At 44.2% G+C, this 22321-nt stretch overlaps 1 protein-coding gene across 1 annotated transcript; it reads right to left on the bottom strand.

The window, feature by feature from the left end:
* Positions 1-9567: 9567 nt before the first annotated feature.
* Positions 9568-13143, bottom strand: GJE1 (gap junction protein epsilon 1). Its single transcript, XM_056853713.1, has 3 exons — positions 13041-13143; positions 12095-12277; positions 9568-9995 (listed from the first exon to the last, which is right to left on the bottom strand). Exons 1-3 carry the CDS (start codon positions 13077-13079, stop codon positions 9600-9602), a joined length of 618 nt encoding a protein of 205 aa, XP_056709691.1. The 5' UTR covers positions 13080-13143; the 3' UTR covers positions 9568-9599.
* Positions 13144-22321: the final 9178 nt, after the last annotated feature.

The following is a 22321-nucleotide window of genomic DNA, read 5'->3' as shown; positions in this document are numbered from 1 at the left end:
GGGAAAGAGAAAAGTTAGAAAAGCTCCTACAAGGAGATAATCCCTCAATCACCTCTCAGGTAGCAAAATTTTGTACGGCTGCAATGACAATTGATTGCCACAGAGTAGTCTCTTAGTCCAAATGGCAGATGTAACTCGGATGTTATTTATTTTATTATTTTTAATTTTTTAAGTGACTTAAGACTCGGACTGTAAACCTTTGTTGGTAAGACCATTTTAGTCCATGTATCTTGTTTTATCTGGCCAAGGGCTGCAAATAAACTATCTGAGTCTGAATCTGAATCTGGTGGCACTTTCCTCCATGGCCATGGGTAAAATGTTTATGTTTTACTATTCCACACATGCCTGCCATGTATGAGGCTCAATTAAAAATAAAATGCTGATAGGCTGGAAGGACTTACTTGTGTGACTTTGCATGTGCCCAAGTGTGTCCTCGCCCTGACCTGGATTGCCCAGGCTATCCTGATCTGACCAGATCTCAGAAGCTAAGCAGGCTCAGCCCTGGTTAGTATTTGGATGGGAGACCACCAAGGAATACCAGGGTTGCTGTGCAGAGGAAGGCACTGGCAAACCACCTCTGTTAGTCTCTTGCCATGAAAACCCCAAAAGGGGTCGCCATAGGTCGGCTGCGACTTGAAGCCACTTTACACACACACACAAGTGTGTCCTCAGAAGCTAAGCAAAGTCAACCCTGGTTAATACTTGGATGGGAGTCCACCAAGGACATACCTGAGTTGTAATGTAGAGGAAAGCAATGGCAAACCACCTGTTACTTAATCTGTTGCCTTGAAAACACTACTGGGTTGTCATAAGTCAGCTGCGTTTTGACAGCACTTTACACACGTACAAGTGTGTCCTTTAAAGTGGACCCTAAGCTGCTACGTGTGCAATGTTAGCATATTCAGAGCCAAGGCTGGTGTTGTGCTGGCCTGCTAATGTTGCATTCAAAGTAATGGTATACATGTAGCGGCCCAGATGTCTCTGGTGTGCTAACATTGCTCATGTGGTAGCTGAGGGTTTGGTTTAAACAAGATGCTGGACAAGTACAACACAATAAATTTTCCGTGCCCTTCTGTTTAAAGTGGGCAAAAATGTACATAGTGCACAAGTCTTTCCATTCACATGTAGAGTTAGGATAGTGACAAGGCAATCATCAACAAAAGGTCTGTTGTGAATTCTACAGAGACCTATTCTGCAGGGCTTATTCATAGGAAAGTATGAAATAACACAATCATCCAGGCTGCCAGTCACTGTCAGGCTGGCACTGGCATGTGCATTTAAATGTAATGAAGCGTGTGTAATATGTGTTTTTAATGGCTTTATTCGGCCGAATTTTTCCTCGAACTCTGGATCTCATGCCGAATTGCATGGACCCGAAGCGGGGGAGTTGGGGCTTCGGCATTTCCCGATTAAAAACGGGCCGAATTTTGCCGAATCCAAATTTTACCAAAATTTTTTTCAACAGCCCTACTTTCAACAAGTGCTTGTTAGTATTACAGCAAAGGGGTCACCCCCGTCCTCCAGGCATTTGCGGGCTGAGCTGTCCATTGGTTTTCAGGTTCAGAAGTTCAGTGTTGCTGTGGACTGGTGGAAAGAGCCGATTGGCAGGCTGGCACCTCAGAGTCTGGAGGCTCGCTTTGTATCTGGGGTGCATAGCATGATGTCCATGCAAATTAACTTCTGAACTGAGGGAAAAGGCTTAAATGCAAGAAAAATAAGGCATGGAAAAAATTTCTTTTGTTGGCAAATGACATCCCGTGAACAGTCCTTTATTATAGTAATCAAAACTCTGATTCCAAGAGATGGTCACGGTGCGGGGAAACGAAGCCTCTACTAAGGGTGACCTTCAGTTTGACAGCAGGTTTTCAGGGGTGGTGGCAGTGATATCAGAGCCAGCTGACGTCTCGACCAAGGGGGCTGTTCTGAAGGAGACTGCTCATCCGCATGTGTGAGGAAGTCTCCTTCGGAAACCTGGTGGTCAGCAGCTGTAGAAACTGGTGTTTTTAGTTGGAGGGTACATCCCTCCGGATGGGGCTGGGTGAGCACCACCTTTTAAAATGACCCTTCCAGACTAGTTGGGTCTGACCAAGTTGGCTCCGATTACCTCAAAAGGGTCCCAACTATGGGGCCCTAACAAAACCAGTCAAAGATAGAAAAATGGGAGAAAGCACAGAGTCGTGCATCTGAACAAAGGCGAATTGCAGAACCTGAAAAAGCCAAATAATTATTCAGCTTTTTCGGGAATCACCTATTCAGCTTCAGGCAGATTCCCAGGTTTTGGTATTCAAGTTTATTTTTTGTTCAGGTATATCAATATTCACAGCCCTAGTTGTGACAGGTGAGGAAAGGGGGAAGTAAGAGCTTGGAAGCAGTGTTCTAACCAATTTATGTAGAGCTATCATTTTTTCTCTGGCAGTGGTCCTGCCAGAAACAGTTGCATGATGGACAATTTTCAACTAGGGCTGTCGATTTGGTTCATCCCGAACTGAAAAACAGCCGAATTTCCCCTGATTCGGCGGTTTTTAGTTTGGATGGAACCGAACTCAAAAAAGGCGGGAAAACGGGGAGCTGAATTCAGCGAGTTCGGGGTGTTCGGCGAATAAATTCAGCAAATTTGGGGTTCGGCGCAGCAGCATAACCGTCAGTTAGTAAGCAGCATTCTCCTGCGGCCAATCGGTGGCCAAGCTGGGTCTTCTTCCCCACCCTTAATGTGCATCTCTGACAATGGGGGTTTGCAATTAGCAAAGCTTGCCGCCCACACCCAAAGCTCCCAGCCCCGACAAACAGCTGAGCTGCAGGGAGCAAGGGCAGGGCAGGTGCGAAGAAGATGGAACAGAAGACATCCACAGTAAGACCCATTTTGGGGCTTTTCTCTATAATTTTTCTCCTGTGTGTGTGTGGGGGGAAAGCAGAGTCTGTGTGTGTGTGGGGAGGGAGCAGTTTCTGTGGGGGGGGGAAGCCAAAGGGGGCTTTCGCCTGTTCTGTGGGGGAGGGGTGCCCCCTGATGGAACAGAAGACATCCACAGTAAGACCCATTTTGGGGCTTTTCTCTATAATTTTTCTCCTGTGTGTGTGTGTGGGGGGGGAGCAGAGTCTGTGTGTGGGGGGGGGGGAGGGAGCATTTTCTGTGGGTGGGGGGGAAGCCAAAGGGGGCTTTTCACCTGTTCTGCAGGGGGGTGCCCCCTGATGGAACAGAAGACATCTACAGTAAGACCCATTTTGGGGCTTTTCTCTATAATTGTTCTCCTGTGTATGTGGGGGGGGGGGAAGAAGAGTCTGTGTGTGTGTGGGGAGGGAGCAGTTTCTGTGGGTGGGGGGGAAGCCAAAGGGGGCTTTCGCCTGTTCTGCGGGGGGGTGCCCCCTGAGTCTCTCTCTCCCTGGTTTGAGGGGGGGGGCTTCAGTCCCCACACCGTGACCATCTCTTGGAATCAGAGTTTTGATTACTATAATAAAGGACTGTTCACGGGATGTCATTTGCCAACAAAAGAAATTTTTTCCATGCCTTATTTTTCTTGCATTTAAGCCTTTCCCCTCAGTTCAGAAGTTAATTTGCATGGACATCATGCTATGCACCCCAGATACAAAGCGAGCCTCCAGACTCTGAGGTGCCAGCCTGCCAATCGGCTCTTTCCACCAGTCCACAGCAACACTGAACTTCTGAACCTGAAAACCAATGGACAGCTGAGCCCGCAAATGCCTGGAGGATGGGGGTGACCCCTTTGCTGTCCCATAAAATTGGACCCCCTGTCCCAAAGTTCACCAAACTTCAGTGACTGTCTAAGGAGAGTCCCTTGCAGCAATGCTGCAAGTTTGGTGACTCTGCCTCCAAAAATGCCCCTACAGGAGCTTCAAAAAATCCCCATAGACTATAATGGGCTCAGTAAATTTTTTTCAGTAAATTTACCAGTATGGGTATTTGGCTTATTTCGGGTTTACTGAAAAAAATTGAGTCCAATAAACCCAAACCAAAAATTTACCGATTTTTTTTTTTGCATGACCCTAGTCACAACTATTGCCTTTCATAGAGGCTACTGTGCCTCTATGAAACCACACATACTGATACTTATGAGATTCTGTCCATCATGCACAGAAATCAGGATGAGTTTAGATAGAATTGTATTTTATACTTCTTTCTGGGAAGCATTTCCATCCCCCTAAATTGCAGTATAAGAGTATATTTTGCATAATATAATCACACACACACCAGATTGTTATGCATAAAAAATTTATTGTACCTGAGATCATATATTAAATTAAAAATAAACAGCTCCTGAATATAAGTAGAAACATGGATGGATATTTGATAAAATATACACATTTATCAATGGAACAAAAGACAGAAAACAGTCTAGACCAGGGTTTCCAACTGACCAGGAAAAAAATTGACTGGAGAGCTGTTGTCTCTATAACAACAGTTTGATCTGCAAGACATAAGCATTTTCACTTGCTAAAAACTATGAACCACCCTGCTGTTACAAGCACAAAAAAGAGAGCTGCTAAAAAATACATGCCTAGTTTAGAGCAGGATAATGCCTAGTTTAGAGCAGGTTTTCTGTGTGTGCATAGATGTGGTATTTGAAAGACTCTCATAAAATGTGATGCATGCCCATGTGGAAATAGAAAATGTTCAAGTCTAGAATAAACCATTAGAACTTAGGATCATGAATGCATCTCTTGAACTGTACTCTTTATTCACCCACTGAACATAGTGGAGCTGCTTCTGTTAATGATTGACACAGAAACTATCCAGTATTGCTTATCCACATGTCAAGCAGAAGCCAGTGTGGTGCAGTTCAAGTTCCTAATCATCTATAAAGCTTTACAGCGTGACTTTGGACAAATCATTTTTCTTGATCTAACCGTGACATCACTGGGAAGAAAAAGTGCCACTCTGAGTCTTTTGAATCAACCATGCATTAAAAATATGTTAAATAATATAATTCCAACTGCATGTTATAAATGGGCAGGGATTTCTCTATAGGTTTTGAAAAATAACAGCATTCAGGCATCTATTTTACAGATGTGTCTCTTTGTGCAAATGAATTATGCATATAGCATCATAAAGTGGCAGCAGGGCCCATTCCATAACTGATGTACAAAGGCTACACTGCCAATTACATCTTGCTTCATTGTCTTCCTTGGCAACAGTTGCCCACATGGTTTGCTTATATGAATCAATAACCCCATGAATGTTTTAAATAGCATATCTGTTGGCTTGTGCAAAGATATGGTAGAAGAGGTTGACAGGAAGATTATGGGAAAAACTCAGAGCATATGTTTATGTCTCCTGGGTATATAGGGTCATGGCATTGTAAAGGACTGTAGTTAAAGACAGATCTGTACATGGAGAATTTAGAATCAACAGCGTAAGAAGAAGGGCAGCAAAGCCTGGAAGACAAGGATTGTATAGTTATATGAGTGTGATATACACTTACAGTATGGATGCAAAAATCCTAAGGAGGGGTACACATTAATTTCACATCAGACCTGTGAAATCTACGTTATGGTATGTGTTGACTGATCATTGTTAGTGACCAGCTGATGCACAGCTGGCCTGCAATATCTAGGTTGCAGACAGATCCAGGGGGTTACCACATTATGTATTCCCAGTGATGTATTAAGAGTTTGAAAATGGTATAAAAAACATCGCTTTAAAAGGGTTTTTGGATGCCACGGCTAAAAAATGGTTGGAAAACGTCTTCACAGCTAAAGGGGTCAAACAAAGTGAGAACAATATTTTTTATAACAGTTTCAAACTCTTAATACACAATGCAGTAACCCCCATAGTTTCAGGTGAATGATTGTTTTGTAGTTTAAGATTTCTCCCATGCTATACTATCATTTGTCATTAAGAAAAAATATTGGGTTATATTGTATAGTGTAATTATTTACTGGTCATTAAATGAGACTGGTAATTTATGGTTTATAATTTATATCAGTATAAGGTGCCTTGAAGCCTGAGCTTATGAACTGAATTATACTCAGAATTAAGCCCTACTGAGTTAAATGAGGCTTGCTCTTAAACTTATTGTATAGGATTGTGACCTAAATTAATTTAAGCACAAAGATGCCAAATGACATTGTTTGGACACTGGGGATCACATGGAAAGCACTATTGATCGTCCAGCCTATTTTTATATTCCAAATGACTTAACTGAATTTGGAAACTTTTCAGTATTTAAAAAGTCTTTCCCACCATGTGTTATGTGTAAAGTGCCATCAAGTCCCAGACAACGTATGGTGACCTGAAAGGGTTTTCAAGGCAAATTAGTAGCAGAGGTGGTTTGCCATTACCTTCCTCTTCTTTCCCACGGTAAGCAGCAATATATTGAAGTCAAACATAGGGCAACCAACTCTGCGTTGAAAATTCTCAGAGATTTGAGGATGGAGCCTGGGGAAGATAGGGTTTGGGGAGGGGAAAGACCTCAGCAGGGTTTAATGCCATAGAGTTTACCCTCCAAAGCAGTCATTTTCTTTAGGGGAGCTGGTCTCTCTAGGCTGGAGATCAGTTGTAATTCTGCGAAATATCTAGGCCCCTCTTGAAGGTTGGCAACCCTCATTCATCATTATGATGAAATATCATCCAATTTTTGTAAATTCAGGAGATGATAGCAAAATCTTACAACTACTCAGTAAATACTTCTTCTTTGATGTGCACCTCAATCCTGTGCATGTTTATTGAGAAGTCCCACTTTGTTCAGTAGACTTACATTCATATAAATGTACACAGGACTGAGGTACGGTAGTATAGCTAGGGTTGCCAACCGCCAGGTACTGGCGGGATATCTCCTGCTATTACAACTGATCTCCAGCTGATAGAGATCAGTTCACCTGGAGAAATTGTCTGCTTTGGCAATTAGACTCTGTGGCATTGAAGATACTCCCCTCCCCAAGCCTCACCCTCCTCAGGCTCCATGTCAAAAATCTCCCGCTGGTGGTGGAGAGGGACCTGGCAACCCTAAGTATAGCCCCTTTTTATTTATGTAGTCTTAGCAATAAGTTCTACTGTGTTCTTGAGAGCAAGTTCCCTTGTAAGGGCACATAGAATTGCAGCCATGAAGTCCATTTGCTGTGTACTTCTCAAAAATAAGCCCCTCTGAAACTTTCTCTGTAGCAACAGTGTCATCCCAAGCAGAGTTACTCTTCTAAATCCACTGATGTCAATGGGCTCAGAAGGCTGTGATTCTCAAGATTGTAGTTGAGCATATTTTGGGTGGGAAGTAAGCCCCACTGAATTCTGTGGAGCTTACTCTCAGGTACATGTACATAGGATCACATGTTTAGTATCCTTTCACCATGACAGCTCCAGTATTTTAGGACTGCATCCAAACAATTAACAAATGAAAATACTGATTTCATTGACAAGACATGCTAGAAAACAAGACTACAAAAGAATATATTCTGTATTAGGTGAAGGCAGATTTGCACAAACATGGGTTTTTTTTTGCACAGTAGGTGTATATACTGTATGTTATTCATTTGTTGCACACAGTATTTACATGCTCTTTAAGTTGAGCTTCTTTTGCAGATATTTAGCATTTTCTGAGCACTCAAAGGGCAACATTTTCAGCCTACACATACATTATACTAGTCGGTAAGTTGTGTATTCATTGCTATTGTGCTTGTCTGTGGGGGGTATGGTTGTGAGAATGTCAGTTGTAAGAGGCTATTTGTTATTAGTAATGAGTGGCAGGCCTGAGAATTCTGCTTTAAGTTCTTTAAATATAAACTTTTAAATTGTAACCCATACAGGAATAAGCTCAAGAGAGAACATGCTATGCAGGATATTCTCTGTATTCAAATAAGGCCTACATTCATCACAATGGCCAGGACACCTTCGCTACTGTGAAGGACAGACTCTGATTCAAGGAAATTACAGACTAATAATTCAACAAAAAGAGAAATGTGCAGTGGTTTGTCCAAGGTCAGATATAAAACTGGCAGAAGTATTTGACCTGACTGTTCCCCTTATTTATTAAACTATATATTTTTTTTTAGGTGGCATGATTATTTCTGCAGATTATACCTTGTTACTATTGAAAATACCATGTAGGATCTGTTTCTTCCTACCATAGATATAGATCATGCACATTAAATTAAATACCCCTGGTAAATTACTGCACAAGTAAAAATATAAAACAATGAGATAAGATCATTTATAATTTTCTTATTAAAAATAAACTGGATGGCAAAAGCAAATTTAGTACTTTTCTGCCTTAGCACCTTTGTTTTAAGGGACTTTACATGTTGTAAGAACAAAGGTTTGTCTTGGGCAGCCCATTCCTGAAGTGGGGTGGGGATGGGGTGGTAGTTAGGTCACGGCCAGGAATAACTCAGCCACGCTGCCTCCTGAAAGATTTCCCAGCTGGGGGGGGGGGGGGATTAAAACAACATTTAAAAAAAACCTTGAAATTCGCCCAGTGAATTTCAAGGGGTTTCATCAGCTATTTTGCAGGTGTAACTGGATGCCTGCAAAATGGCGCATTCCTGGGCTGGAAGAGGTTTGGAAGCTGCCTAAAGGCAGCTCCGCCCCCGGGACCCCCCCCCCATGGATGCTGGTATGAGCTCTTGCTGCAAAAAAACACTGCCAGGGAGGCAGCCACGGTGTATGGGGCTTGTGCTGCTGCGCTGCTCCCTGGTGCTGACATAAGTCACCCTGTGCTGGCGTCTGTGTCACTCTGGACTGGGTTCACGCCAGCTCTTATGTGGCTTCGCCCCACCCTCCTTCAGGATTGTACGGTAAGCCTTCTTTGTATTTTTAAAAGCTATATTATAATGTAAAATCTCAGCACTGATTGTTGGACTGACTATTTCATGGGGAAAATATCTGAGTTAAGAACATAAGAACATAAGAAAAGCCCTGCTGGATCAGACCAAGGCCCATCAAGTCCAGCAGCCTGTTCACACAGTGGCCAACCAGGTGCCTCTAGGAAGCCCACAAGCAAGGCGACTGCAGCAGCACCATCCTGCCTGTGTTCCACCACACCTACATTTATACTATTTGAGTATTAAAATTAATTTAATTTAATTTAATTCGGAGAAAACATTGGCTTTCCCCTTGATAGCAGTATCCACAGACTTTTAAGACATACATTTGTGATAGATTTTGCTTACCAATGTAACTTAAAATTATTTAAGAGATTGGGTTGTTTCTTGCCCTAGTACATTCTATCCAGTTATACAGTCTTCTTATTTTGTACTCTTATGGTATGATGCTAAACATTTTAATTCAGAATTATGTCCCACTGAGTTCAATCAGACCAAATCCAATAGCTTATCCCATGCACATGTACTTGGAAATCCCAATTAGTTCACCGAGTCTTGATCCCAAATAAGTATTCTTACAGTGACAACCTACATTCACACTAGAGGGTAAGCCCTATTGAACTCATGGGGCTCTGGGGTAAATATGCTTTTGATCAGGATGCCTGATATATGTTTTTATTAGTAGTGGCTTTAAAATAACAGATAAAAGGGAACTGCCTGTAGAAATCTGCAGATATTTAAGGAACTTATATCTGTTCCAAACTGAGAAATCCGTTGTATAAAATGCATGATGGTGATTGGTTGAATAGGAGCAATTCATTATAACAATAAAGTTACTGACTGTTCAAGAAACCCAACCTTCTACATAAGATCTCAAAAATCTCCGCAATACACAACATAATTGTAATCACCGTAAATGAGTACATAGCAATAAGGAAGATAGTCTTTTCAAAGTGTTCTGGTACCATGCATCTGGTAATATTAAACTTTTTATCAAGGGCTCCTGCATCACATCTGTAGAGTGGATTCACTTGGAAACCAAAGAGTTGACTCTGAAGCCAAAAAGCCACAACTTCAAGGATGATCCTTAACAGAACAGAGAGAATATAAAAAACGGTGTAGGCAGGCCTTTGGAGGATATCTTCCTGAGCGACGTTTTTACATGCAGCATAAAGATGGAAAATGGCTCCAGGTACCAGTACGGTCACTAGCTGTAGAGCCCAGAATACCTAAAGTGTAGCAGAAACTTGGCTGTCAGATCATTAATGACGGTACTGTACTTCCTGATAACAGACAACCATCTGAGCATCTTGTGATACTTGTTTCTGTTTATTTATCATAGATCATATTAAAATAGCATTTATCTGAAAAAAATCCAATGGATTCATTATAAACTATTTTTTCTTTTTATGACTATAATTAGTCACCATTGAAATTAGCAAAAATGTGGCTCATAAAGTCTAGAACTGCATCAGAATTCTGAATCAGACCATAGCAATAATCTTGATGTGTGTATAAAAAGCCCAGTCATGAAGGGAACAAACTGGAAACCCCATTTTTAACCTATTTACAGAGAGTACTTGAATCCCTGACCTGCAGATACCATATTTCCATTAACTATAATAAGCTTCTTTGCTTCATAGTGCACGCCTGTGCGGAACTAAATATCTCCAGGACATGCAGTATATGTAAGCAACTGATAAAAACTCTAGAAAGGAGCCAGTGTGATGTGGTTAGAGTGTCAGACTAAGATCTGGGAAGCCCAGTTTCAAGTTCCCCCTCTGGCACGGAAGCTTCCTGGGTCACACACTCTCCGCCTAACCTACCTCACGGGGTTGTTGTGAGGATAAACTGGAGGAGGGAAGACTGATGTAAGTAGCTTTGGAGCCCATTGGAAAAAAAGATGGGTATAAATAAAATAAACAAGGAGCACAATTAAAACAATATGCTAGGCTAATTATACTCTTCAAAATGTGCCAGAGGTGAGCTCCTTTGTACTTTTTCACATTTGCAGCCTGGAGAAGTATAGTTTATAATTTTTACACACCCAACAAAATGCATTTTCAACTCACATTCCCAAAGGGTGGGATTTCCCAAAGGGTGCAATTTCTATGCTCAAAATATGCTTTGATGTGATTGCCCTGTCAAGGTACATTCAGGAATAGAGGAAGATACTTTTCTACACTCACACCTATCTATCTACAGGAGCCACCAGCTTTCAAGACCTTATTCTTAGTTTATAGATTCAGCAGAATGAAATGGTGGCATTTGTTCTAGTTTATACTCTACAAAATCTCACTTGTATGCAGAAAGCTAGTAACTGTGTATATAGCAACCATGGGCCATCAATCTCATGATTCAGTGCAATACCAATAAAGCTGGGGGGAATTTATGGTTAATTGTTAGAAGCACAGTTGTGCAAAGAGGAGAAGCCAGAGTATTGTAAGCCTGGAAAGATTTTTTTCATCGAAATCTCTGACCTGATTTGAATCAAGAGTGATATTCCTTTAAGGGGTATCACTCCTTTGAAGTGAAATGCAGTGGCTCACATATTAGAATAAAAAAAGTGGACCCCTTAAAGAGAAGATGGTCGGCAGAAAGGCATTTGTAGAGAGCATGGCTCCAGTGTGCTTAATCTGCAGGGGAAAGCAAGCACTGGCTTCATAAAATAAGATTATTTTTAAAGATCAAGTCCAACAAGGGAATCACATCTAATCAACTGAAAAAAAAATGTAATCAGCAATTAGGTGTAGATGATTTATTGCAAAAGCTAGTAATTCCAATATATTCTGAGAAATATTTATTTATTCTTCACGGGGCATTTCAGTTAAATTTTGCTTAGTTTGTGGTTCCTTAGATTGTTATAATTTATCAGATTAAAGAACCAAGACTTTCATATCAACATAATAAGTAACCCTGCATCCTGTTTCCTGGCTTCTCTTTAGATGATGTTGAAAAACTGTTATACAGGATGAGGGGGTAGACTGAAATAACATTCTGGACTGTACCACTTTTGACTGGGCCAGGGGCTTCATATATAAATAGCTTTCTGTATACAGTAAATATGAACATTGGTTATGAGGCTATGTTAACTCTCCATGGTGTGTGAGTTTTCTAAATGTGGGGCATTGGAGGGAGGGGGTCTTTGCATGGGAAGTTTTCAAAAATGAAACCCCCATGTGAACTCTGAAGTGGTTTAGTTCAAAATTCTACCATCATTATTATATAGTACATCATTCTGGATAGTGTAAATCTCTAAATCTTTCAGAACATTTTGATAACTAAAATAGGCTGTTGAATTCCTTATACAGCAAAAGAAAAAGTTTACCTGTGGGGTTATGGGTCTGAATTGATTGTAACAGAACAGATTCACTTCCCTCTTGTCTGGTTCACAGCTGAAGTGTAAGGCTTCGTTTCCATAAACTGCAAAGCCCAAAACACCAAGGAAGAACATCCGCACAGAGCCAAAGAAGAGAGTGTGGAATTGACCAATCACAGTTGGAGGCCTAAGCTGTAAGAATCATGGGAAGATTCAGTTGGAAAGAATTAAAAAATGGGGGGAAAAACTCTTCAAGATGTGTTTTCCTTAGTTCTATAAAATAGCTTAGACCAGACAGTTCCTGTATCCTTTCTCCCAAGTGATCATATAGAAGCTTGTTGTGCAGTGAACAATGGCGACAATTTTTAAAGACTGCTTGTTGTAGGGGTATCTTGTCTCATATTACTTGCCTGAGACCCAATCTTGATGTCAGTGGGAAATTTCCAAATAGTGGTCAAGATTTAAAGGTTCCACAAGGCACTTCTATGGATATTTAGGGGTTCTGGTTGATTTTCTTTCCCAAGGGCAGCTGCATCTGATATTATCCTGAAAGGCCTTTTGGGACCAAGCCAGGGTGTGTTCAGGACAAAGCTATAAAATAGGATCCAGGAGCTACTGGAAAAAAATTGAAAGTTTTTCTCCCCAATAATTTATGCGCCGTATAAATATCCAGTAAAATATATACATAGTGATTCAAATAAACCTTCATTCCCACTCCAGACAATACAATGGTGATATAATTGTTAACACTCACCCCTTAAAATTTGCAGTGCAACCCTAGGTTAATGAGCTTAGAAGGGTGTAAGTCTGTTTAGGATTGCACTGTAAATGCAAGCACAAGCAGAAACGGAAAGACTCCATGCCTCTGGGACTGGCATCCTCAGCCCTGCCAGTCCTCTCCCACTAAGTAGCGCGTACTTCTTTCTCCAGCATTTCTCCTCTAGTTCATACTTACACATCCTTCATAGAAGTTCTTGATGTAATTTAAAGACATGTCTTGTAAGATGTTCTCCTGGTGCAATCGTGGAACAATTCCTTGCCCTCATTGCCAATTTGCTGTCATCGGACTCGTTCTGATGCTATTTCTCTCTCTCTCTCCTGACCTTTGCTAGGGCAAAACTCTTGTCACTGCACAATTTTGCTTTTTATCTCTGGGGCCCCAATTAACCTGACACTTTCAGGGAGATGAGGGGGGAGAAAAGGTCCAAACAAAAGCTGTGTGCATGTGGCCTGCCTAATAATCCCCAATGGACATCGTCAGCAGAAAACCCCAACCCTATCATCTAGCAGCCAGCAACACAATAGGAGGGTGAACGTGCAACTGCCCACGGAGTCACCATTTCCTTGTTGTGCTTGAACAGCTACAGCCACATGATGCTTCTGGCTGCACTCGCAGGGGATGGCCTAGATGGCTGCTCCCCCCTGGACTGACAACAGCGGGGTGGGGAGCAGTAGGGTGAGCAAGAAGCCCCCATTGGGCACGGCAAGAAGAAGTGCTGGGCGCAAGGGACTTTTTTGTCCTATGTCACCTGCGTAGCCCCGGAACATCCTCCCCAAGGAAACTGTTCCTCAGAATAAAATGAGCCCAGAATCTTAACGGGTGCTTTAGAGACTAACAAAATGTACAGCAGCAGCATCCTTAGGAAAGGATGAGCTGGGGTGGGGGTGGGGGGTCCCCAGGGATTCTTTCTCACCCCACCCACTACCTGCAAGCCACACAGGGGACTGTGCAGATCCTTGCTGCTCCCTGTGGCACTCTAAGGACCAGCTGCCAGCCCTGCCACGAAGTCAATGCCAAACTAGCCTTGAGCTAGAACTTCTTCCAAAGGCCAAAGTCGACGAATCGGTGTTCGTTCCCAACCCTTCCTCCTCCTCCTCCTCACCGGCTCCTCGTGATCTGAACGTGCTGCTCCAGATCTTGTCCTCCATCCATAGCCGCCCTTTCTCAAGCTGCTGCCTCGTCGCCTTCCCCCTTTTCTTTCTTTCTTTCTTTCTTTCTTTCTTTCTTTCTTTCTTTCTTTCTTTCTTTCTTTCTTTCTTTCTTTCTTTCTTTCTTTCTTTCTTTCTTTCCGGAGACGTTTTCGCGTGGCTCGATCCGGTGTCCCTCCTCCCCTTCTCCCAGGGTGAAAACGCAGGAGCTTTGGATTTGCCGCTCTCGAAAGGCACACGGTCCCCCCTCCCAATTCTCCAAACTCCCCACTCAGCCCCCCTGCAGAGAATTCCGAGGGGGGAAAGGGGGCATCCCGAGAGCGGCAAAGCCCCCGCCAGCCCTCCCGGGCGTTTCCAGCCCACCCCTACCCCGGCCCACTCGCGCCTTGCAAACCCCGCAGGGGAACCCCCCGGCGGCGGGGGCTCTCCGCTGCTCCCTGCGGCAGCCCCCCGGGAAGAGGCCCCATACGCACCAGCCGCAGCCCGGGCGAAGCGTTGTTGGGGCGCCCCATTCAGCCGCCGGCCCGTCGCTCCCAGCCCGGACACCATCCCGGCAGGGGACCACTGCGCTCTCCGGCCGGCTGGCCAGCACCCCGCCCAGCACGCCCGCGCCGGCGAGGAGGGGAGGGGAGGGAGGGAGAGGCCTTGGCTCGGCCACCCCTCCCGGTCGGCCTCCCCTGCCCTCAGCCCCCACCAACCCACCGCTCTCTTCCCAGACCAGAGGCTGGAAATCACACCTTCCCTAGATTCACATTTCTGACCTGGAAAATGAACACCCTCATTCCAGATTGATTCCCCAAAGAGGAAGACCCAACAAGAGATGGATGGACTCGATCAAGGAAGCCACAGCCTTCAATTTGCAAGATCGGAGCAAGGCTGTCAAAGACAGGACACTATGGAGGACTTTCATTCATGGGGCCCCATGAGTCAGAAGCGACTGGACCGCACTTAACACCCACACCGACACCAACACACCCACACTTCCAGATATGTATTTGCCAGATGTTCTTCAGTGGGAACCAAATACAGCCGAGACATTTTTTGGAAGGACTCCACCTCGCACTTTCCAGGCCTGAGCACTAGCAATCCGGTTCTGGGAAGTCAGGCCCCCTGCGACCAGACTCTAGTGAGGCCCTGCCTTGCCCTCCCTCACTAACACAACCTTAGGGAGGCATAGAAAAGAAGACACAAAGTCCACTTTTTGTCACTTTTTAGTCCCACTGTCAGTGGGATGGTTAAAGCATAATATCGGTTACGGGGGTTGCCAAAAAGTCACAGCTGACTTATGACAACCCCATAGGATTTTCAAGGCAAGAGACGTTCAGAGGCAGTTTGCCATTGCCTGCCTCTGCAATGCATCTTGCCCCTGGTATTCCTTGGAGGTCTCCCATCCAAATACTAGCCAAGGTGGAGGCTGAGAGTGCGTGACTGGCCCAAGATCTGGGAGACCCAGGTTTGAATCCCCACCTGCCAAGGAAGCTTGCTGGGTGACTGTGGGCCATACTCTCAGCCAAACCTCCCTCACAGAGTTGTTGTGAGGATAAAATGTACAAAAGAAGACAAACATATGTAAGCCACTTTGTGTCCCCACTGGGAAGGAAAGCAGGGTATAAATGAAGCAAATAAAATGAAAATAAACCATTAAAGTATACATTATTCCAGTGGCAGGCCTCACAGCAGCACTATCCTTAGGAGATTGCCAAGCACACTGCAAAAATGAAAACATTAGATGCATTGATATCCCAAATGTAGGTCTGCTTTCAGAGTAACAATCAAATTTGATGACAATAATAAAATGATAATGTAACAATATAACAGCAGCCATAAAAGGACAATAAAATCAAAGCAAGAATTAAAACAGCAGTTCTGCAGAGAAAAACAAAAAACTGCACACACTGATTTGCAGCAAGGCAGAGAAAGGATGCATTTTATCTCCCTGTCTCTCCAATCTGTAGGCAGAACATATCTTAAGGAAAACTGGATTAGATTTTGATGAAGGTGGAGTGAAAACTGGGGCGGGGGGAGGAAGGAACATTAACAATTTGAGATATTTCACAGTGGGTAGCCGTGTTAGTCTGTCTGCAGTAGTAGAAAAGACTCTACTACTGGACTCTTGCTCTTTTCTACTACAATTTGAGATATGCTGAAGCTACTACATTACTGGCAGAAAACAGCAAAGACTTGAAACGACTACTGCTGAAAGTTAAAAGAGAAAGTGCCAGAGTGCCTACAACAGTAATGACAACTGGAGAATTACTCACCTTTAAGGTGGACAATGAGGAAATTGTTCAAGACTTTCTATTCCTTGGCTCCACCATTAACCAAAAGGGAGACTGCAGCCAAGAAATCCGAAGGAGATTGAGACTGGGAAGGGCAGCCATGAAGGAGCTAGAAAAGATGATGTCACTGCTGGCCACCAAGATCAAGTTGCTTCACACCATAGTATTCCCTATTTCTTTGTATGGGTATGAAAACTGGACAATGAAGACAGCTGACAGGAAGAAAGTAGATTCCTTTGAAACGTGGTGTTGGAAGACATTGTTACGGATACCGTGGACTGCCCCCCCTCAAACCAAATCAATGGGTTCTAGATCAAATCAAGCCTGAACTGACCCTAGAAACTAAAATGACTAAACTGAGGCTAACGTATTTTGGTCACGTCATGAGATGACAAGAGTCACTGGAAAAGACAATCATGCTAGGAAAAGTCAAAGGCAGTAGGAAAAGAGGAAGACCCAACATGAGGTGGATTGACTCTATAAAGGAAGCCACGGCCCTCAGTTTGCAAGACCTGAGCAAGGCTGTTGATGATAGGATGTTTTGGAGGACATTGATTCATAGGTTCACCATGAGTCAGAAGCAACTTGATGGCACTTAACACTAGGGCTGTTGAAAAAAAATTCGGTAAAATTCGGATTCGGCAACATTTGGCCCATTTTTATTCAGGAAATGCCGAAGTCCGAACTCCCCCGCTTCGAAGTCCGAACTCCCCCGCTTCGGGTCCATGCAATTCGGCATGAGATCCGGAGTTCGGGGAAAAATTTGGCCGAATAAAGCCATTAAAAACACAATAGCGCCTTTCCGTGGCTCCCGGGGGGCATTTTTGGGGGTAGAGGTCCCAAACTTTCAGCATAGCTTGAGGGGACCCTTCTTGCAAGAACCCCCAAGTTTTGTAAAGATTGGGTCGGGGGGGCTGAGATATGGGCCCCGAAAGGGGTTCCCCCTCCTTAATGTGCATCTCTGACAATGGGGGTTTGCAATTAGCAGAGCTTGCCCCCACTCCCAAAGCTCCCAGCCCCGACAAACAGCTGAGCTGCAGGGAGCAAGGGTGGGGCAGGTGCGAAGAAGTTTGCAAACCATGCAAAGCAACACATTTGTAGCCATGCAAACCATGCAAAGCAACACATTTGCAACCATACAAACCATGCAAAGCAACATGTTTGCAACCATGCAAACCATGCAAAGCAACACGTTTGCAACCATGCAAAGCAACACCTGACACCTGGGATTTTGCAAACCATGGAAAGGGACAGAGGCAGCTAGCTATGCATAAGGAGCAGGAGGGGGTGGAATTTCCCCTTTTGCATCGGACTCAGGACCAGGCAAATGCATTCTTTAAGTCACAATTTGAAAACCAGTTTTGAGCAAGCATCAAAATAGACCTAACCGATCTTATGAATGAGGGAAAACCTGAGGACACACAACTGAAGCCCCCCCTCAAACCAGGGAGAGAGAGACTCAGGGGGCACCCCCCCCCACAGAACAGGCGAAAGCCCCCTTTGGCTTCCCCCCACCCACAGAAACTGCTCCCTCCCCCCCCCACACACAGACTCTGCTTTCCCCCCCCACACACACACACAGGAGAAAAATTATAGAGAAAAGCCCCAAAATGGGTCTTACTGTGGATGTCTTCTGTTCCATCAGGGGGCACCCTCCCGCAGAACAGGCAAAAGCCCCCTTTGGCTTCCCCCCCCCCACAGAAACTGCTCCCTCCCCCCCCACACACAGACTCTGCTCCCCCCCCCACATACACAGGAGAAAAATTATAGAGAAAAGCCCCAAAATGGGTCTTACTGTGGATGTCTTCTGTTCCATCAGGGGGCACCCTCCCGCAGAACAGGCGAAACCCCCTTTGGCTCCCCCCCACAGAAACTGCTCCCTCCCCCCCACACACAGACTGTGCTCCCCCCCACACACACACAGGAGAAAAATTATAGAGAAAAGCCCCAAAATGGGTCTTACTGTGGATGTCTTCTGTTCCATCTTCTTCGCACCTGCCCCGCCCTTGCTCCCTGCAGCTCAGCTGTTTGTCAGGGCTGGGAGCTTTGGGCGTGGGCGGCAAGCTTTGCTAATTGCAAACCCCCATTGTCAGAGATGCACATTAAGGGTGGGGAAGAAGACCCAGCTTGGCCACCGATTGGCCGCAGGAGAATGCTGCTTACTAACTGACGGTTATGCTGCTGCGCCGAACCCCAAATTTGCTGAATTTATTCGCCGAACACTCCAAACTCGCTGAATTCGGCTCCCCGTTTTCCCGCCTTTTTTGAGTTTGGTTCCATTCGAACTAAAAACCGCCGAATCAGGGGAAATTCGGCTGTTTTTCGGTTCGGGATGAACCAAATTGACAGCCCTACTTAACACACACAGAGAACTATTTGTGCCTAAGGAAAGAGTGAAAAACTGGACAGGCAAACATTCCTCGATAGGAAGTTCTGCAGTTGGGGTGCCATCACCCATCATGCTTGAACAGAGGCGGATCTACTGTGAAACTAATGAAGCTTAAGCTTCAGGGCCCCTAATCCCAGAGGGGCCCCCTGAAGCAACTTTTTTTTTAATGAGTGAATTTCTCAACAAAATCATAAGCCAATGGGTTGAAGTACTTAATACTGACTTTAGAATATGCTCTAATACCCATTTCTCATGGCCTCAAAATGTCCCTGTAATTGGTCAAATTACAAAATTTTCTCAGGGGCTTGCAGCGCTCGAACCCCCAGCTGTAAGGGCTCTCTGAATCTATTCATAGACTACATTTTGGCAGCTGGATCCTCAAATCCTTAATTGGTGCACAGCTAGGGTTGCCAACCTCCAGGTAGCTGGAGATCTCCTGCTATTACAACTGATCTCCAGCCAATAGGGATCAGTTCACCTGGAGAAAATGGCCACTTTGGCAACTGGACTCCATGGCATTGAAGTCCCTCCTTTCCCCAAACCCCACCCTCCTCAGGCTCTGCCCCAAAAACCTCCCACCGGTGGTGAAGAGGGACCTGACAACCCTATGCACAGCGCTCATACCCCCAGCTGTAAGGGTTCCCTGAATCTATTGATAGCCTACATTTTGGCAGCTGGATCCTCAAATCCTTAATTGATGCACAGCTAGAGCCAATCGGAACCATAAAAAGACACCTGAATTCTCAGTTCAGGCTACACTTGTCTTGCTTGTACATTTTAACACCAAAAATCAGATTTTCACCTCTTTATCCTAACGAGCCTCCTCTGCTTACCTTCTACCTCTTTATTATTATTATTTATTTATTAGTTAAATTTATAGCCCGCCCTCATTCCCAGTCAAAGCCGGATTCAGGGCAGGTGTCATTACCCTAGGGAGGCCTATATTAAAGTAGTTATCAGGCCTAAATCTCCTATGTACCCTCTGGGCCTTGTGATTGGTGGAAGAAAATTTGGAGGGAAGGCTAGAGCCAGTCGGGGGTAAGGGAGTGGTGCTTTGGGAGAAGGAATAAAAGGCCTTGCCTGAAAAGAGAAGGGGGTTCACTCCTGGGGAGCAGGGCTGGGGAGAGTCTGCTGCAGATGGAGGGATCCTTCATCCAAGAAGGGTTGAGTTAGCTAAGGCCTAGTGCCAGGAGATGGCTAGAGACAGTAAAGATAGACACATTAGGGTTTTTATTTGTTTGATTGCCTCCCTTTACTGGTTTGTGGCTTGTGTTATCATTATTATTAGACCTCTTTAATAAACTGTTAGTTACTCTGCCTGGGTCCTCATGCCTCATACCTAGAGAGTATTACCCTGTTGGGAGAAGAAGCCAAGGGCAGGGAGGGTGCTCTGGGCCCTCCTGAATTAGGCCCACACCAGAGTGGTGGCAGCTGCTGAAGATCCCCATTCCTCTCCCTTACCTGACAGCAGGTAACAACAATCATAATAAAATCATATATTTCTAAAATTCATAAGTAATCAATAAAATTCATAAAACCATTCAATACAATTAATACAGTTAACAAGATGGTACCCATATAATTACAGGGCTGTTGGAGGCCCAGCCATGCAGCCAAATCCTCATATCAGAAGCCCCGAGGAGGAGAGGGAAGGGAGGCCAATAATGATGACAGCCTGTAGTTGCCCTCAATTGTAGGCCTGGTGGAATAACTCTGTTTTACAGGCCCTGTGGAACTTCTGAAGGACTTGCAGGCCCTGATGTCACTCAGAAGAGCATTCCATCAGGCTGGGGCCAGGGCCAAAAAATCCCAGGCCCTTGTTGAGGACAACCACACACTTTTAGAGAATGAACCAATACTTTTTCCACACATTGATGTTGGGTGGTGTGATTTTTTGTTTGTGTGTAGGGTTGCCAGGTCCCTGTTTGCCACCAGTGGGAGGTTTTTGGGACAGAGCCTGAGGAGGGCAGGGTTTGGGGAGGGGAGGGACTTCAATGCCATAGAATCCAGTTGCCAAAGAGGCCATTTTCTCCAGGTGAATTAATCTCTAATGGCTGGAAATCAGTTGTAATAGCAGGAGATTTATGTGTATATTCCTACTGGTTTCATTAACCAGCAACTAGTGCTTCAGTTCCCATATTTACTGAGATATTTCTGTTTTCTAGCATAAAATTTTTATATTTTGCTTATTCAGTTGAGTGTTTTGAAAGTGGCAGACCTGGCTTATTTCTTATTTACTGTATTTCTAGTGGTAGAATTCTTTGTAGACAGTTCAACATTCACATGGGTCATGTCAATTACCTTTACAATGGTTTATCTGAGTCATTCTTCCTCATGGCATCTTCGGTCCTCCCCAGTGCCATCTACTGAGTTTTTATATAACTGTTGTTCCACTTCTACAACATTTTCTCCATTCAATATTTACTTTGCAGAATGTGATTGGTTTGGGGCATTTTTTGGGACAGTACTGTTTGAATAAAATATATATTCGATAAGGAATAAAGTAAAATGAACTAAACAACTTTAAGGCTGTAATTGTATCCCTTTTTATGTATTAGTCAATGCTTTGGCCTTTGGGTATATTTTATATTTCATTGACCAATCATTACAGTTTCCCCCTGTATCTATATGTGTGTGTTTGTATGTATGTATGTATATTATTACCATATTATTATTTTAATACTGTTATTATATTATTATTATTACTGTATATACAGTTATTGTTTACTGCAATAGTAAATTTGCAAGGGCAGCAAGGCCCTTTGGACCTTGTTGTATGTTACCCTATTTTTCTTGGTTGCGATGGGGCCCCCATAACAGTTCAAGCTTCAGGGCCCCAAAAATGTAGGTCCGCCACTGTCCTTGAACATATAGCCATGTAGTATACCTCAGATAATTGTTTTTATTTTATACAAGCAGGGGACCTACAAGGATTTGCGCATGGTGGTGGGGATGTCCAATTTTCCTGAAAGCCCCCCATAGCTTCTCCCAACCTGTCTTTATCTGCTTTCCTCTCTTCAACTCTTCCTCTTCTCTTTCCCCTGGCAGCCTCTTTCGGAGAAAACTCTGGTCCAGTTGTGCAGTGCTGGCTGCCAGCTTAGTAGTGGAGAACCTGCAAGGATTTATGGGGGAACACCTAATTTCCCCCTGTAACCCACTCCCAACACTATTCCTGTTTAGTGCTGGACTAAAGACCCAGTTCAGACTCTGGAAGACTGGGGAAAAGCATTGCTCTTCAGGCTTCATTTGCTTTCAACTAATAATGGCTCAATTTCAGAGGGTACTGTTGAAGTGGATGGTCACAGATAAGGATGGTAAAGTGTTCCAATGAAGAATAGGAAGTAAGACGACATTTCCATGGGGAGAGGGGCTTGCTTGCTCCTGAGGATCCTACCTGCTGCTACCCTGCTGCCTGTACATCTAAACTCACTGAGTTTCACAGAGGCAAATCTGTGTACCACCTCGAGTTGGGGAGAACTGAACAGGAAAGGCAATTAAAAGGGGGGGGGACATGTTTTTCCATCTTCACTGACCAAAACAAAAAAGGAGGGTTTCAATGAGCGTCCACTGGGGAAGCCCTGGCCGTCTCTTACAGCAAAATCAAATCGCAAAGGATCTTGTGACACCTGAGTGGTTTTA

The sequence above is a fragment of the Euleptes europaea genome, chromosome 7, assembly GCF_029931775.1.
Source record: "Euleptes europaea isolate rEulEur1 chromosome 7, rEulEur1.hap1, whole genome shotgun sequence".
NCBI lineage: Eukaryota > Metazoa > Chordata > Lepidosauria > Squamata > Sphaerodactylidae > Euleptes > Euleptes europaea.
This window is presented reverse-complemented; position numbering and strand designations above follow the sequence as displayed.

Excerpts from the sequence above, each read along its gene's own strand:
- GJE1 (XM_056853713.1), bottom strand. The coding sequence starts at position 13,079 with ATGTCTTTAAATTACATCAAGAACTTCTATGAAGGATGT. Across the intron at positions 12,278-13,040 it reads AGAACTTCTATGAAGGATGT|CTTAGGCCTCCAACTGTGAT; the intron begins GTAAGTATGAAC and ends TGATTCTTACAG. Across the intron at positions 9,996-12,094 it reads TCAGACCCATAACCCCACAG|GTATTCTGGGCTCTACAGCT; the intron begins GTAAACTTTTTC and ends GCTACACTTTAG.